The sequence below is a fragment of the Kogia breviceps genome, chromosome 14 (genome assembly GCF_026419965.1).
Source record: "Kogia breviceps isolate mKogBre1 chromosome 14, mKogBre1 haplotype 1, whole genome shotgun sequence".
Taxonomy (NCBI): domain Eukaryota; kingdom Metazoa; phylum Chordata; class Mammalia; order Artiodactyla; family Physeteridae; genus Kogia; species Kogia breviceps.
The window spans coordinates 55,844,087-55,860,948 of NC_081323.1; the positions used below are offsets into that span (position 1 = coordinate 55,844,087).

Here is a 16,862-nt window from a genome sequence, read left to right on the forward strand (position 1 = left end):
TTATGTCTCAGGGAATAGTGAGGCCCGAGAAGAGGGAGAGGGATGGGAGGAATGGCCGGTTGGTGGAACACACAACACCGATCAAACCTTATATGGGTGTGGTCTGTGGTGCCCCAAAACAATTACAAGAGCAACATCAAAGATCACTGATCAAAGATCACCATAACAAATATAATAATAATAAAAAGGTTTGAAATACTGGGAGACACAAGAGACAGGAAGTGACCAGATGCTGCTGGTAAAATGGTGCTGATAGGCTTGCTCAACACAGGGTGGCCACAAACATTCAATTTGTAAAGAAAAGCAGTATCTGCGAAGTGCAATGAAGCAAAACACTATAAAGTGTTTACTATAAAGTAAAGTAGGCCTGTAGACAATCAATATAATTAACTATACAGTACAAAAAAAATAACAACAGCAAAAGAAATGGTACTGACAGGCTTGGAATGAAGGAGTAGTTGACAGCATGGGTACTACAGCAACCTGTAGAGGGCCAGCCCACCTGCAGGAGGTGGAAGCAGATGCTACAATATTCTAACAGCTTGTCACCACTACGGAATGCAGGCCAAGATTCTCAGAACGTTCAATTTTTCAAAAGAAACTCAAAAAAAAAAATAAAGAAAGAAAAGCAACTCAAATATTTATGTCAAATCTCACTTCAAATGCTTGCAATTACTTTTTTTTTTTTTTTTGGTTGCATTGGGTCTTCGTTGCTGCACACGGGCTTTCTCTAGTTGTGGTGAGCGGGGGCTGCTTTGTTGCAGTGTACAGGCTTCTCATTGCAGTGGCTTCTCTTGTTGCAGAGCATGGTCTCTAAGCGCATAGGCTTCAGTAGTTGTGGCACGCAGGCTCAGTAGTTGTGGTGCACGGGTTTAGTTGCTCCACAGCATGTGGGATCTTCTCAGACGAGGGTTCAAACCCATGTCCCCTGCATTGGCAGGCAGATTCTTAACCACTGCGCCACCAGGGAAGTCCCCCCTTTTTTCTTTTTAAATTTATTTATTTATTTATTTATTTTTGGCTGCATTGGGTCTTCATTGCTGTGTGCAGGCTTTCTCTAGTTGCGGCTAGCGGGGGCTACTCTTCATTGTGGTACGCGGGCTTCTCGTTGTGCTGGCTTCTCTTGTTGCGGAGCACGGGCTCTAGGGGCACAGGCTCAGTAGTTGTGGCACTCAGGCTCAGTAGTTGCGGCTCGTGGTGTGGGATCTTCCCGGACCAGCGCTCAAACCTGTTTTCCCTGCATTTGCATGCAGATTCTTAACCACTGCGCCGCCAGGGAAGTCCTGCAATTACTTTTAAGTATGTTTGAACCAATCAAAATTTTTTTATAGCCAGAATTAGTCTGTGGTTGCCAGTCTGCAACTCTTTTCTAATCTGAAAAATGAAACCCATGAGAAAGTTCACCAACAAAGAGAGAAATATTAAAGCTTCGAAGAAGAGGCTCCCATTCTCATTTGGTAGAAATGAGTCAGGGAACAACTCTCATAGAAAAAGTAGATGATCTTTCTGACCTTGGGGTAAACGGCCAGACAGTAAATATTTTCAGTTTTTTGAGCCATGTTGAACAACTCTGCTGTTGCAGCAGAAAAGTGATCACAGAAAATACGTGAAAGAATGGGCATCTCTATGTTCCCATAAAACTTTATTTACAAAAACAGGCAGTAAGGGAATTCCCTGGCGGTCCAGTGGTTAGAACTCTGCACTCTCACTGCCAATGGCCCGGGTTCAATCCCTGGTTGGGGAACTAAAGACCCCACAAGCCGTGTGGTGCGGCCAAAAAAAAAAAAAAGGCAGTAAGTCTGGTTGGACCCATGGGTCTTAGTTTGCAGAACCCTGAGGTAATTCACAAAGGAAAAGATTGGTATGTGACAAAATTAAAATTAAGAAATTCTGTTCATCAAAACAAATAAACAAAACACTTCACCCCTGCCCCAAACAGACACCAAGCCTAGAGTGAAATGGTGAGCCACAAACTACGAGAACACATTTGCAGTAATTGACAAAGGATTAACTGATGAAAGATTAGTACCCATAACAAATACATACAAAAGTACATAATAAGGGACTTTCCTGGTGGCTCAATGGTTAAGAATCCGCCTGCCAATGAAGGGGACACAAGTTCAAGCCCTGGTCCGGGAAGATCCCACATGCCGTGGAGCAACTAAGCCCACAAGCCACAACTACTGAGCCTGAGTGCCACAACTACTGAGCCTGTGCCCCTAGAGCCCGTGCTCCGCAACAAGAGAAGCAACCACAATGGGAAGCCCGCACACCACAATGAAGAGTAATCCCTGCTTACCACAACTAGAGAAAGCCCGCGTGCAGCAACAAAGACCCAACGTAGCCAAAAATTAAATAAACAAACAAATAAATAAATTTTTTTAAAAAGAAAAAAATACATAATAAGGTCAATGAATCAAGAAGAAAAAATTGGGGCAAAGAAAACAAAAATAGCATTTCACAGAAAAAGAAACATGGCCAATAAACCATGGAAAAAACTATCAGCAATCAATTAAAATCACAACTGAAACATCATTTTGTAACCATCAAATTGACAAACATTTAAAAACATCTGAAAATCCCAAGTGTCGATGAGGATACAGCACAGTGGCAACTCTCACAGAGTTGGTGGAATGTAAATCCAGACCCACTCTGAAAAAGTCAATTCTGGAATGAAAACACATACCCTAAACCCAGCAACCCCACACCAGTTACACACCCTACAGAAATGCATCCATGCCCCTGTGGGCAAGATGCCTGCCCAAAGAGGTGCCCAGCGCATCTATAAAAGCCCTGCACTAGAAATAACCCAGAGGTCTGTGCCTGGGATGGAGGAATAAGCTGCAGCACATTCCCACAATGGAATATTATAGAACAATGACATGGGTAAATCTTAAGATAACACTGCTTCACTTAACTGAACATGTCACTTAGGTACCCTCTGATGTGTATCTTATAATCAAAGACACACAAGATACCATTTAACACTTACTAGACTTGCAAACATTAAAAAGTCTGAGAACACCAAGCACTGGATGTGAGTGTGGAGTTAAGGGGACTTTCGTTGTCTGCTGATGGGGTACGTATACAGAAATACAATTCTTCTTGGGAAATAATTTTGTATTACTTAGTAAGTTGGAGCATACCAAATGACCCAACAGTACATATATTTAGGGCTATGTCAGGAATCATCATAAAGAAATGAAGGCATATTAACACAATGGAATAAGCAGGGACAACTAATGAACATTACCATGGATAAAGCTAAGAAAACAATGTTGACCCAAGAAAGCAAAGTCACAGCAGAATATACACAGTATGATTTCAATAAACTGTGTGTATACATGTGTATATATATATATATATATATATACACACACATGCAGCAGTAAAAAGAAAAGCAAAGGAATAAAAACCAGAAAATTCAAGTCAGTAGTCACCTCTCAGAGAGACAGAAGGGGACCCATCATGGAGGGGCACACAGTGCCTTCGAGGGACTGGTCATTTCTATTTCTTAAACTGGGCAATGGGTATTCATTTTACGCTTCTTTTAGAAACTGCACATATGTATTATATGCATTCCTTTCTGGATGGGATGTATTTCACCAAAAGAAGAATGAAGCGAGGAAGGGAGAAAGGAAAGAAGGAAGGAAGGAGGGAGGGAGGCACGTTTTGGTGGAGGGCGGGGGGAGGTGCGGGGCTAGCCGCCAGCTTCAACCCCTCTGGGTCACTGTGAACTTGCAAACAGAGAGATGTACACAGAGGCTCTGGGAACCAGGCGTGACTAAGCAGAGGAGCTCCCCACATTGTGGCCTGTGGGACGTAACACAGCCGGGGGGCTGGGTCTCCTTGAAGCCCACCTAGGGTCATATAAGCCTGAGATATAGCCCAGCCTGCAGGTCTGAAGTGAAGGCAGCTGCAGGAAAAGGGACTCAGTGGCAGGCCTGGCACAACTCAGTTAATACTCCCTGAGCAAAAGCCCCCACTTTGGCATTTTGCTCCAATTCAAACCACGGTTAATCTTCACCAGCTCAGATGAAGAGAGGGATGTCAGCAGAGCTGCACTGTATTATTTTCAGAAGCAACTTTCATACAGTATTTCTGGTAACCCTGTGGGGAAAGCACTCAGGGCAGCAGAAAATGGCCTAAGTCCAGTGGAAGTTGATTTGGCCATATCGGTCAAGATTACAAATGCATGTATCTTCTAATCTGGCAATTCCATTTTGGGACTTTATTCTATGGATACAGCTGAACCTGAATATAAAGACAGAGATGAAAGGCCATACATTATAGCAAATGCCTGGAAACAACCTAAATGTCCATCAACAGAGGGCTAGTAAATAAACTATGGTGCCTCCTGACGGGACCACTACTATGATGTGGCTATTTATTTTTTTAAGATGGTTTAACATCTTTATTGGAGTATAATTGCTTTACAATGGTGTGTTAGTTTCTGCTTTACAACAAAGTGAATCAGTTATACATATATATATATGTTTCCATATCTCTTCCGTCTTGCGTCTCCCTCCCTCCCACCCTCCCTATCCCCCCCAAAAAAGAAAAAAAGAATGAGAAAACTCTCTAGGTACTGATACAGAAAGCTCTCCAATATCTATCAACTGAATAACAGAATACAGAGAAGTGTATATCCCAGCACAAGAAAGATGTGTATCTCTACATACTGTATGCATATAAACAGTGGCAGGATATACAAACAATTACTTGTGATGACCTATGAAGGGGGGGAGGGGAATGGTGGAGAGCAGGAAAAGCTGAGAGCAAGACTTCTCAATGTATACCTTTTTAACCAAATAAATATTTATTTACTCAAAACAGTAAACTCTAAAAAAAAAATGTGGCTGTCGCAGAAGGGCTAGCTCCTTCCCACCAAATGTCAGTGTCAGGGTCATGAGAAGGCCTACAAAAGACACACCAGATGAGGTTCCAGTATAGGGATCCCCCCAGGAGTCAGGGGCCAGTGACCAGGCTGAGGGTCATCAGTAAAGGATTAGTAAATAAATTACATATATATAATGGAATACTCTGAAACAGAAAAATGAGGCAATTGTGGGTGTTAAACTGTCCTTATGCTGAATTATCTCTAGGATACATTAAGAAAAAACCTGGTCCAGAACAGTGGTTTGCATATGTTACCGTGGTGTTTAAATACACATACATATGTGTGTCTTATTCTAATAAGCCAAGCGTATTTCTGTGAGGACACTCAAGAAACTGGCTAAGGGGGCTGCCCCCAGGAGGGGAACTGGTGGCTGAGGGTAGCAGTTGAAGAGATGTGCTTTTCACTGCACATATCTTTGTATCTTTTGAATTGTGCTATGTGTATCAATAACTTATTTACAAAACTATTTCTAAAAATTACCCAGGGCTTCCCTGGTGGCACAGTGGTTAAGAATCCGCCTGCTAATTCGAGCCCTGGTCCGGGAAGATCCCACATGCCGCAGAGCAACTAAGCCCGTGTGCCACAACTACTGAGCCTGCACTCTAGAGCCCGCGAGCCACAACTACTGAAGCCCGAGTGCCTAGAGCCCATGCTCGGCAACAAGAGAAGCCACCGCAATGAGAAGCCCGCGCACCACAACCAAGAGTAGCCCCCGCTCTCAGCAACTAGAGAAAACCCGCGTGCAGCCACGAAGACCAATGCTGACAAAAATTAAATAAATGAATAAATAAATTTAAAATAAATAAATAAATAAAAATAAAAATTATCCAATTACAAAAAACATTTTAAAAAATTTACTAGGGACATAAAACACATTTACAAAGGGATATAAAAAGCCTGGGGAAATGTCCTTGAATAATAAGAGTAAATATATAAAGGTGCCAGTTCTCTAAATTAGTCTATTTTTAACATGATCCCAGTGCAAATTCAAACAGGATATTTTTTCACTATTCAAGCTAATTGTAAAATTCATATGGAAAAATAAAAGTGCATATATAGCCAAGACATTTTTGAAAAACACGAGGAAATACTATTATAAAATACTAAAGCACATTAATTTAAAGCTACAGTATTAAAATTAATTTCTTCACTCATTTAATCAAAACAAATTCCAGATGGACTAAAAGTGAAAATAAAAGCTAAAAGTACAAAAAAAAAGGCTTAAAAGTACTAAAAGAAATTATAAGAGATATTTTAAAAACAGCTTTGAGATATAATTCACCCAGTTAAAACGTACCATTTAATGGCTTTTAGTATATTCACAAAACCAACCTCATTATCTAATTGAGAATATTTTTAACACTCCAGAAAGAACCTCCATACCCATCAGTAGTCACTCCCCATTCCCCATGCCCCCAGCTCCCGGTAACCACTTTCTGTCTCTATAGATTTGCCTAGTCTGGACATTTGCCTATTCTGGACATACTACACATGGTCTTTTGTCTATGGCTTCTTTCACTTAATGTAATGTTTTCAAGGTTCATCCACATTGTAGCACACAACATACCTCATTCCTTGTTATGGCTGAATAATATCAATTATATGGATAGGCCACATGATGTTTATCCACTTATCAGTTGATGGACAATTGGGTTGTTTCTGCTTTTTGGCTAATATTACAAATAATGCTGCAATAAACATTGTTGTACAAGCTTCTGTGTTTTCAATTCTCTTGGGCGTAAACCTAGGAGTGGAATTGCTGGGTCAAATGGTAAGTCTATGCCATTTGTCTATATCAAAGTCTGTACCATTTGAGGAACTGCCAGACTGTTTTCCAAAGTGCTGCACCATTTTTTTTTTTTTTTTTTTTTTTGCGGTACGCGGGCCTCTCACTGTTGTGGCCTCTCCCTTTGCTGAGCACAGGCTCTGGACACGCGCAGGCTCCGTGGCCATGGCTCACGGGTCTAGCTGCTCCACGGCATGTGGGATCTTCCCAGACTGGGGTACGAACCCGTGTCCCCTGCATCAGCAGGCGGACTCTCAATCACTGCACCACCAGGGAAGCCCAAGCTGCACCATTTTATATTCCTGCCAGCAGTGGGTGAAGGTTCCAATTTCTCCACATCATCATCAATGTTTGTTATTGCCTATATATTTTTTATTATAGCCACCCCAGTGGGTGTGAAGTGCTATCTCATCATGGTTTTGATGTCTAATGATATTGATCACTTGAGATCTTTTCCCTTAATGACTTAAAAGTAAGGGAACTCTGCCCAAACAAGACACATAACCCAAGAACCATAAATTTATGGACCACATAAAAATTAAAGTCAATAAAGTAGACCCCTAAACAAACAAAAAAAATTGTAACTATGTGATGCATGTTAACTAAACTTATTGTGGTGATCATTTTGCAATATATACAAATATTGAATCATTAAGTTGTACAACTAAAACTATTATAATGTTATATGCCAATTATATCTCAATAAAAAAATTAAAAATTTTTAATGAATAAATAAAGACAATGAGGGACTTCCCTGTTGGTCCAGTGGTTAAGACTCCATGCTTCCACTGCAGGGGGCACAGGTTCGACCCCTGGTCGGGGAACTAAGACCCTGAATGCCACGTGGCGCAGCCAAACAAAACAAAACAAAATGGTAAAAAAAAATAAAAATAAAAACAGCAGGACTTCCCTGGTGGAGCAGTGCTTAAGAATCCGCCTGCCAATGCAGGAAACATGGGTTCGATCCCTGGTCCGGGAAGATCCCACATGCCACAGAGCAACTAAGCCCGTGCGCCACTACTGAGCCTGCGCTCTAGAGCCCACGAGCCACAGCTACTGACGCCTGCATGCCTACAGCCCGTGCTCCACAACAAGAAGCCACCGCAATGAGAAGACTGCACACCACAACAAAGAGTAGTCCCCGCTTACTGCAACTAGAGAAAGCCCATGCACAGCAACGAAGTCCCAATGCAGCCAAAAATAAAATAAAATAAATTTATTTTTTTAAAAAAACAATGAGCAATAACCACACTTTAAAAAATTAAAGTCAATGGGCAAACACTACAGAAAAAAAAGTCTGAAACATGTGGCAGAGGGCTAGTTTCCTTAATACAGCAAGATCACTCACAGATCTACAAGAAAAAGACCAACAGTGAAAGAGGAAAATGGCAATTCACAAAAAAGAGAAACATCAATGGCTTTGAATCATAGAAAAAGATGCATTACCACATTCATAGCTAAAGAACTGCATTTTAAAACAAGATAGCATTTTCACTGTCAGACTGACAAACATTTATAAAATAGTTATGCTAGCACTGGTGAAGGTGTAAAAAACTGTTGGTGGCACTGCCTGTGATTAAAAAAAAGAAAAAACGAAGCCTGCAAACAACCTAAAGGTCCCTCAGGAGAGGGTTAAGTGAAGGAGGGGCACCACACTGTGGCTCCAGGGCTCTGGGTATCTAGATACAGCACGTGCAAAGTGTGGGGGCAGACTGCGCACAGCCCATGACCGGGGCAGCCCTTCTTCATTCCCAAGGGAAGGATGGTGTGGACACCCGTCGCTGCAGAGGCTTTTTCTGGAGCCACTGGGCAGTGAGCTGAGACAGGGTGGAAGATTTTTTCACTGTATCAGTCTGTTCGGGAAAACACCACTACCTTCTCACTAATAAAAATGTAGAAATAATTTTTCTCAGGAAACTCCTACGAAGTTAGCTTTAACTCTAACTCCCCATCTTATCACCAGCTGCCCACATCTCCCCGTGAAGTCACACGTAGAGGAAAGCAGCGTGACTCTAACCTGACTCCATTCAAGAGCGCTCCCAGCGCGGCCCCTGCCTCCTTTCTGTCCCTCCAAAATGCCAGCCTGTTCCTGCCTCAGGACCCTGGCACCTACCACTCCCTCTGCTTGAAATGTCCTGCCTTGGACACTTTCACCTCCTTCCAGGGTTTGCTTAAATGCCACCCTGCACGTGAGGCCTCCCCTGACAGCCCCACTTCTACTGCGATCCTCTTCCTGTTTTGGTTTCTTCACATGACATCCATACAGCACATACTTGTCAGCATCGACTCCACTCCACATCAGAGCCACAGAGGGCCAGGACTCCTGTCTGTCTCATCCCACAGCAGGCACTGCAGATGTTCGTTTAAGGAACTGCTGCTGCCACACTATGGAGCAGATACTTCAGTGGCCTTGACCGTCTCATGTCATTTTTCCCACGATCACCCTAGAGTTGGAGCAGGCCCTTGATAAACACACGGTCATTTTCTCAGAAGGTACAGCCACAGGGCACAGTGTTTCTCAGAATGCAGGTCAAGATTGTTGGTTATGAGAGCAATTCATGGAGCTAAGTCAGAATTTTTTTTTTTTAATGAAATGGAAAGTAAAAGAATGCATAGCATGGGACTTCCCTGGTGGTGCAGTGGTTAAGACTCCGTGCTCCCAATGCAGAGGGCCAGGGTTCAATCCCTGGTCAGGGAACTAGATGCCACATGCATACTGCAACTAAGAGTTCACATGTCACAACTAAGGAGCCCGTGAGCCGCAACTAAGGAGCCCGCCTTCCACAACTAAGACCTGGTGCAACCAAATAAATAAATAAATATTAAAAAAAACAACCAACACATAGCATAATACATGTAAGTGTTTACAAAACTCTTCCAGCTAAGTATGTACACGTATTTGTACAGTATATGCATACTTGTATAGCAGGTCACAATGTGAATGCATTTCTTACTGGGAGTACATGACAAAAAATGCCTGAAATTCACTCATCTAATATGAACCTAAACATTTCTAAGTTAAAGCTTCAAGTTCTATAAAAAGTAAAATTTTTAATAAGTTTACTTATAAAGTTTAAAATTCTGTAAAGGTACTTTCAGATCAATGAAAAGGAGAATTAAGCCTCTCCCCAAAAGGGAAAATACAATACTGGAAAAACCATAGTTCTTCGGAATGTAGCCTCTAGCTTTTTTTCCAGAACACCTCCAATTATTTTACCATAGTTTTATGCTTGTAAGCATGAAATTCTCTGCTTTTCAGTATAAGTCAACTTGGATGGTTTCACTATCTCTGAAATTTCACCAGATACCACAGGTTAGCTATTCGCATCTGAAATTTCTCCAAACATCTTGTTTCTTAAGTTCTGTAATCATTTGAGGAAAGATGTAAGTATATCAATATTCTAGACAGAAAGTTCTTCACTTTCTATTTATATATCAAATAAAGATTTGGAGACTTCCTTAGTGGTCCAGTGGCTAAGACTCTGAACTCCCAATGCAGGGGGCGTGGGTTTGATCCCTGGTCAGGAAACTAGATCCCACATGACGCAACTAAGAGTTCGCATGCCACAACTAAAGATCCCACATGCCGCAAAGACGACCAGGCTCAGCCAAATAAATAAATATTTTTAAAAAAAATCTGTATTCCCTCAAAATTTTCTACGTGCGTTCCTCTGGAATTCCTGAACATTTTCACTATTTCTTAAACCTTACTGTGTTTCACAGCCTTTTTTTTTTAAATTTATTTATTTTTGGCTGTGTTTGGTCTTTGTTGCTGCACAAGGGTTTTCTCTAGTTGTGGCGAGCAGGGGCTACTCTTCGTTGCAGTGCGTGGGCTTCTCATTGCAGTGGCTTCTCCTGTTGCAGAGCAAGGGCTCTAGGTGCATGGGCTTCAGTAGTTGCGGCTCGCAGGCTCTAGAGCACACACTCAGCAGTTGTGGTACATGGGCTTAGCTGCTCCGCAGCATGTGGGATTTTCCCAGACCACGGCTTGAACCCATGTGCCCTGCATTGGCAGGTGGATTCTTAATCAGTGTGCCACCTGGGAAGTCCCTTCACAGCCTGTTTTAATCGTTCTCTACTACGCAATACTGACACTCTATCAAGAAACATCAACTCCCTGACTACAGAGAAACACAGCAAAACCAAAAGGGAGGGGCATCTCTGAAGAGTCAAAATACAGGACACAAAATCCACATGCCGAGGTTCAGTTAAACAAGAATATTCTGTCCCCATCCAGAATTCTCCTCTCCTTTAAAAAAAGTTGCTAACAAGTTTTATGATTCCGTTTCTCAATCCTCAACTGAAAACAGAAAGGAGGAGGGAACCTGGCATCAGAGGCCTGGTAAGTTAAAATGAGAGTAACAGAGGCTAAAAACACAGAAATACTCAGGATGCAGTTTCAGTTTGGGACATTTTATAGACAAAGGAGCCATCACATCCTAGTGGTCCTGCAGAGGCCTGTGTATTACAACAGAAGACCATAAGTTAACATTCATAATGACCCTGAAAAACATCAAAGAAAGGTTCTATCATGTTTCATCTGATGATTAAGTCTTTTAGAAAGACTTCTAATCATAATGGTTGAAATGAAATGTTTTACTACTTTGCAAGTAAGTTTCATGGAAAATCCCTCCAGGCACTCCATATCCTGCAAATGCTGGAATACCGGTATGTGTGAACTTCAGTGCTTTGCTCACTCCTTCACGGCACACACCGGCTCCCTCACTGCCCCGGTCCTTTAGGAAGACTTGTACCCTTCTATTTTGTTCTTAACGGTATTGCTATACAGGTTGTTCTTTTAAAATATGGCATTCATTTTGCCTATCTCAAAATTAATTTCTAATACTCTAATCACATTTCTTGATTATACAGCTGCTAAATAACAGCCATTCTTTCAAAATTAGTTACAGCCATGACTCAGCTACACCTGTATTCAATTTACCTATACTTTGGGCATCAAAAAGCAGATAGAAATAATGCCCCCAAATAGACACTGGTCCTCCAAGCTACAACTTTAATCGTCTGTAATTCCTAGTGGCTTTACCAGAAATAACCAGCCATTCCAGAAATATCCTGGAATCTACCTTTACTAAATGCTTCAGAACTATAGGTAAGTCTCCGTGTGGACGAAGCAAACAGCAGCTTCCTAGTAAAAAAAAAAAAAAAAAAAAAAAAAAAGGCTAATGTTCTGTATCAAGGCTGAGCAGAATGGTATTTAAGAAAAATTCTAGCTGCTGCAATGAAGGCACCAAGAACCCAAACCAAGAAAATCCTCTGGCTTTGAACTTAAAGTATCTCACTTGAGAGTGAAGTGGATACATTTTCATTGCTCCTGAGTCAGTACTTTGGTTGGAGACAGACAAGCGAACACCACCACTGGCCTCTGTAATAGTCTCCTTTGTCCTGTTACAACCTGGTATTTGACATCTGGGAGCGAGAACTGTCATTTTCCTTCAGTGTTACTCATCGCCCGTTTTCCCTCCTCTTCATGCAGCTTGAAGCTGCACGCTAGAGGGGAGCAAAACACCTGGGGATCTTTCTTTTGTCTTAGTTCTGATCCATTACTCAGCCAGTAACTAATAAGGTCTTTACTAACCTATTACATTTGGGTTGATCTTTTGCAGACAGCACAGATAACTCAGGCCCCTCATCCTAACCAAGTGTTCCATTGCCTCCTGGACAGCTGGCCACTCATCCCTCCTGTCCATATGCTTCTCTGGTGCTAACCCTAAGCCCCAGGACCATGGTTTATGTAGACGGCACTGCCATTCAGGGTCTAAGCAGTTAACCATTGAAACCTTTGTCCTCATATTAAATTAGCAACACCCACAGCTGCTTTACTGAGAGAGTGAAATCTGACCAGCAAGTGCTACTCCTTGCATCCCCAAAACAGCCAGGGAACACCAGAAATTTGCCTGAATTCTTGTGAAGGTTGCAGCACAAGAGGTGGAAGGGCAGAAATTAAATAGTATGAGCCCCACAGTAAGTGAGAGAGCAGAGGGAGGAAGCAAAATAAATCAACAAAATAATAATAAGTACTAAATGGGCGTTTGCAGTTGACAGGGTTCAGGTGGGGCTCGTTTTGGAGAATGACACAAACCTGCAATGATTTAGCCCTACAACAGAGAAAGCTCACTCTTGTGACCTTTCTGGTGCTTGGAGGCGACTGCCCACCCCTTACAACTCCCCAAGGCAGAAAATTCCAGCAAAGGCTCCAGCTTATAGAGAACAGAAAAGTCATAAGATGTTAACTTAAGCACCAACCAGTCCTACTGTGGCTGCCTCATGCTCTCGTTCTTGCAATGCCAACCGTGAAAATAAGAATGGTACAAAGAATGAATTACAAACACACACGGTCAGAACATCTCAGAACATGGGAAAAGAATCTTAACCTGCAGAGAGCAGGGAAAAAAACAAGTTGGCTACAAAAAAAACACAATCAAACTGATATGACTGCTCACCTTTAACGAAGTTGCTGGAAGACAATACAGCAATATCACTCTTTGAAGGAAAATTATTTTGACCTGGAATGCAACACCCAGGCAAACTACTTTACAAGTAGGAGGTCAAAATAAAAATCTTTTTAGACACGGTGGGGCTTAGAAAACTTACAACCCATTGACTTTTCCTGCAAAACAAACACAGATGTATATATATACTCTGCTAAAACAGGAAATAAATCCCAAAAGGAAGGAAGATGTTGAATACAAGAAACAGTAATAAAACCTACAGTTGTCTTATCTGCTAATGCATATTTTACACTTGATCTTAGCCAAAAGGCCGAGAAGCGGTTAATGCATATTTTTAAAAATCATTGTTTAAAGAGACTACACCAAAATTTAAAACTCAGGTAACAGAAAAAGCCGTAAAAGACATGAAGAGGAAATTCACAGAAGATATACAAATGGCCATTAAACAAATGAAAACATTCTCACTGGTATCCATGCAAATATAAGTTAAACAAAACACATATAGGTTATAAAACATGGGTTTGGAAAAGGTCTAATCCCAGTGTTGGAGAAGATGCCTTGACATAGGTGGTCTCATTCCCTGCTAATGAGAATATAAGTTGATAAAGCCTTTTTGTACAGCAATTTGGCAATATCAGCTAACATTTCAAATACGCACAGGCTCTGAACCATCAATTCTAAAACTCTAATTCTGTAATTCTAAAGAAATGCCACACATAGACACAAAGATTAAATACTCGCCCATTCTACACAGCACTGTAATGACCCCCCCCAAAAAAAAAATCTGGAAATAACCTTTATTACGTCCGCTAATAGGGCAATGTTAAGTAAATGACGATACGTCCTAACACAGAATACTATGCGTCCATTGTAAAGCCGTAAACCCGTGCATACTGACAGGAAAACATATGTAAGCCATTCTGGAGCTTAAAAAAAAAATCTGTAGAACAATGTATATACGGTTTAGGCCTTTTTACGTAAAAATAGACGTGTGTATTTATATGTGTGTAACTAAGTGTACAGAGCCTGGAAGCAACGCCAAGACGTTCACCCGTGGTTACTTCCGCGTGGGGAGTGAGAGCAAAGACTGCGGTCATTCTTTTCCTTCAACACTGACAATTCCAGGCCCTGGGGATACGGCGGGCTACAACCCGGGGTCCACGGGCTGCACGAGAGCCCAGCGTGCCGGTTCTCTGGTTTGCTGCCGCGCGCCGGGCCAAGTGGACACTCAGGTGTGTGTCGAATGAACGAGTGACCAAGTGGCTTATGCGTTATTCGTGTATAAATCAACTTGGGGGAAGGGAAGAATAAAAACACAACTAAGGGACTGAAGTAATCACCCTGATGAAGCCCCTTCCCAGCGCACACGCGCCCTTCGATTTCAACTCCCTGAAAGTGCCTTCGGCTCCAGGAACGAGGAGCCCGCGACCCCTCCGCCTCAACCCGGCCCGAGGAGCTCGGTGGAGAGAAGCCTCTGCTGCAGTCACGCGGGCCCGGGCTCAACCCCGTCACCTCCGGGGAAACCCGGCAGCCCAGCGCGGGGCCGAGCCAGGTGACACCAGGACGCACCGAGGGCTCAGCGTTCGCTGCTCGCGGCGCGTTGGACGCGTAAACCTCACAAAATCTCCCACGCCGAGCGATGAAGAGCCGTCACCGCGCCTCCCACGGAGAAAAGGGGCTCGGGACCCCGAGGGCTCCGCGCGTCCCCGTCCCCGGTCGCTCTCCACCCATCCTGCCCGGCCGCCCTCACCTCCCCGGGCGACCGCCAGCGCCGGGGCCCACAGGCGGCAGCCCCACAGCAGCAGCGTCCGCAGCTCGCGAGCCATGTGTATCCTCCTGGGCGTCCAGAGAAGCCAAGCGTGCCGGGGTCGAGGCCGGAGCAGGGCCTTATTCAGGCGCGAGGTAGTGACGTCACTGCGCGCGCCCGGCTCCCCGGCCCGCGGCCTGCGCCCGCGGGTGGGCGGGGCCTTCTGTGGCTCGGGCTTGGGCGCGGTCCAGGCGCGGTCCGGCCGCGCGAGGGCAGCCGGAGCTGGGGTCTGGACCTCCGTGACCTTGTGTCGCGTGGTCAAGGGCGACGGCCGTGCGCGCCGGGTCGCCGGGGCACTCGTCCGCCGCCAGCTGGGCCTCGGTTTGTGCATCCGAGAAATGGGGCAGATGTTAACATCCACCTAGCAGCGTGTGAAAAGGCGGCGCCGGGGCAGAAGCAGTTAACATCTCCGGGGTCTTTATATAGGTCTCGGGCCAACGGTCCAGACCGCTGGAAGTCAGTCTTCTCCAAACCAAGACAAGCCAAATAGCTAAAAAGAGTAAAAGGGAGAATTTCAGGCTTGACTTGTCTACACCAAAACTTGGGAGCCAACGCCCACCAGCAAGACTGGGTTTATTCATCATTCCAGTTCTCTCGCCCTCCTGGAGGTAAGAGTCTGGTTGGAGATTCGGACTATCGACTTCCTTTCTCATAGAGAGTTCCAAACCACGTAAAATGCAGATTCTCCGGCACCGCCTGAAGTGAGGCTCAGGCAGCCCCCTAGATGATTATGAGGCACACTGAAGACTTGCTGCCATGATCAAATAATTGCACACAAACGGGTTACTCGAGATTGTGACAGGAACTGCTAAGGACAGGAGCCAGGAGAGTGTCCCCAAGTGCCGGCTGGACATAGCTGGGGCCACGGGAGGGCGTGTGACAGGGAACACTTGCAGGTGGAAGGTGCATGGATGATCCCCAAGTTCCAGGCTTAAGTAACGTAAAAGAGGTGGGCAGATTTGGATGGAAGAGCAGGAGTTCTCTTACCTGGAAGACTCCATCAGCCTCCTAACTGGCTCCGCATTCTCTGCACAGCTGCTGATCATACACACTCCTCAGTCAGGGTCCTCCAGTGGTTTCCCTGCACATAATAAATTCCAAACCCCTTCTGCCTCCGTCTCCAAACCCTGCATAACCTGACCCCCACATCACTCCCTCCCTCACAACACTCCAGACACATGAGCTAGTCCCAGATATACTGTTCCCAGGATACCGCTGAATTGAGGGGTCTCAGCCTCACATTTCTTGTGTTGTTCACTTCACTCCGGAAATCATCTCTTTTGTAAGAGCTGACACATTGGTCTATGGGGCAATAGATCTAGCTTGGGGAGCCCTCTTACTACAGGAAGAGGAAGTGGTATTTGGCAAAGGGAGGAGGGAAACCTAGGCTTCAGTGAAGGATGGCGGTGGGTGGGGTCTACTAGGGCCCTTCTGTCCTCTCTCGGCCTGTGGCCTTCAGAGACATAACTTCAGCCACAGATCTTTGTGATATTGGGTCCCCTGGTAGCCCAAGGAACTGTGGCTTTTTAAAGTGCCCAGGTGATGCAAGAGGGAAGAGATATGGGAACATATGTATACGTATAACTGATTCACTTTGTTGTAAAGGAAAAACTAACACACTATTGTAAAACAGTTATACTCCAATAAAGATGTTTTTAAAAAAAATAAAGTGCCCAGGTGATGCAAGAGGGAAGAGATATGGGAACATATATATATATATAACTGATTCACTTTGTCGTAAAGGAGAAACTAACACACTATTGTAAAACAGTTATACTCAAATAAAGATGTAAAAAAAAAAAAGTCAAAAATAAAAAAATAAAGTGCCCAGGGATCCAAGCCAGTCTTGAGGGGGTCATGAGAAGATTTCAGGCCCTATGCAGACAAGGAAAATGGAAG

At 43.8% G+C, this 16,862-nt stretch overlaps 1 protein-coding gene across 1 annotated transcript in view; it reads right to left on the reverse strand.

Annotated features, from left to right (window-relative positions):
* TRAP1 (TNF receptor associated protein 1) overlaps positions 1-15,294 on the reverse strand; it is a 55,445-nt gene extending 40,151 nt beyond the window's left edge. The window contains exon 1 of the mRNA XM_059037430.2: positions 14,907-15,294. Coding sequence (XP_058893413.1) covers positions 14,907-15,294 — 388 coding nt within the window. The remainder of the gene's footprint in view (positions 1-14,906) is intronic.
* Positions 15,295-16,862: the final 1,568 nt, after the last annotated feature.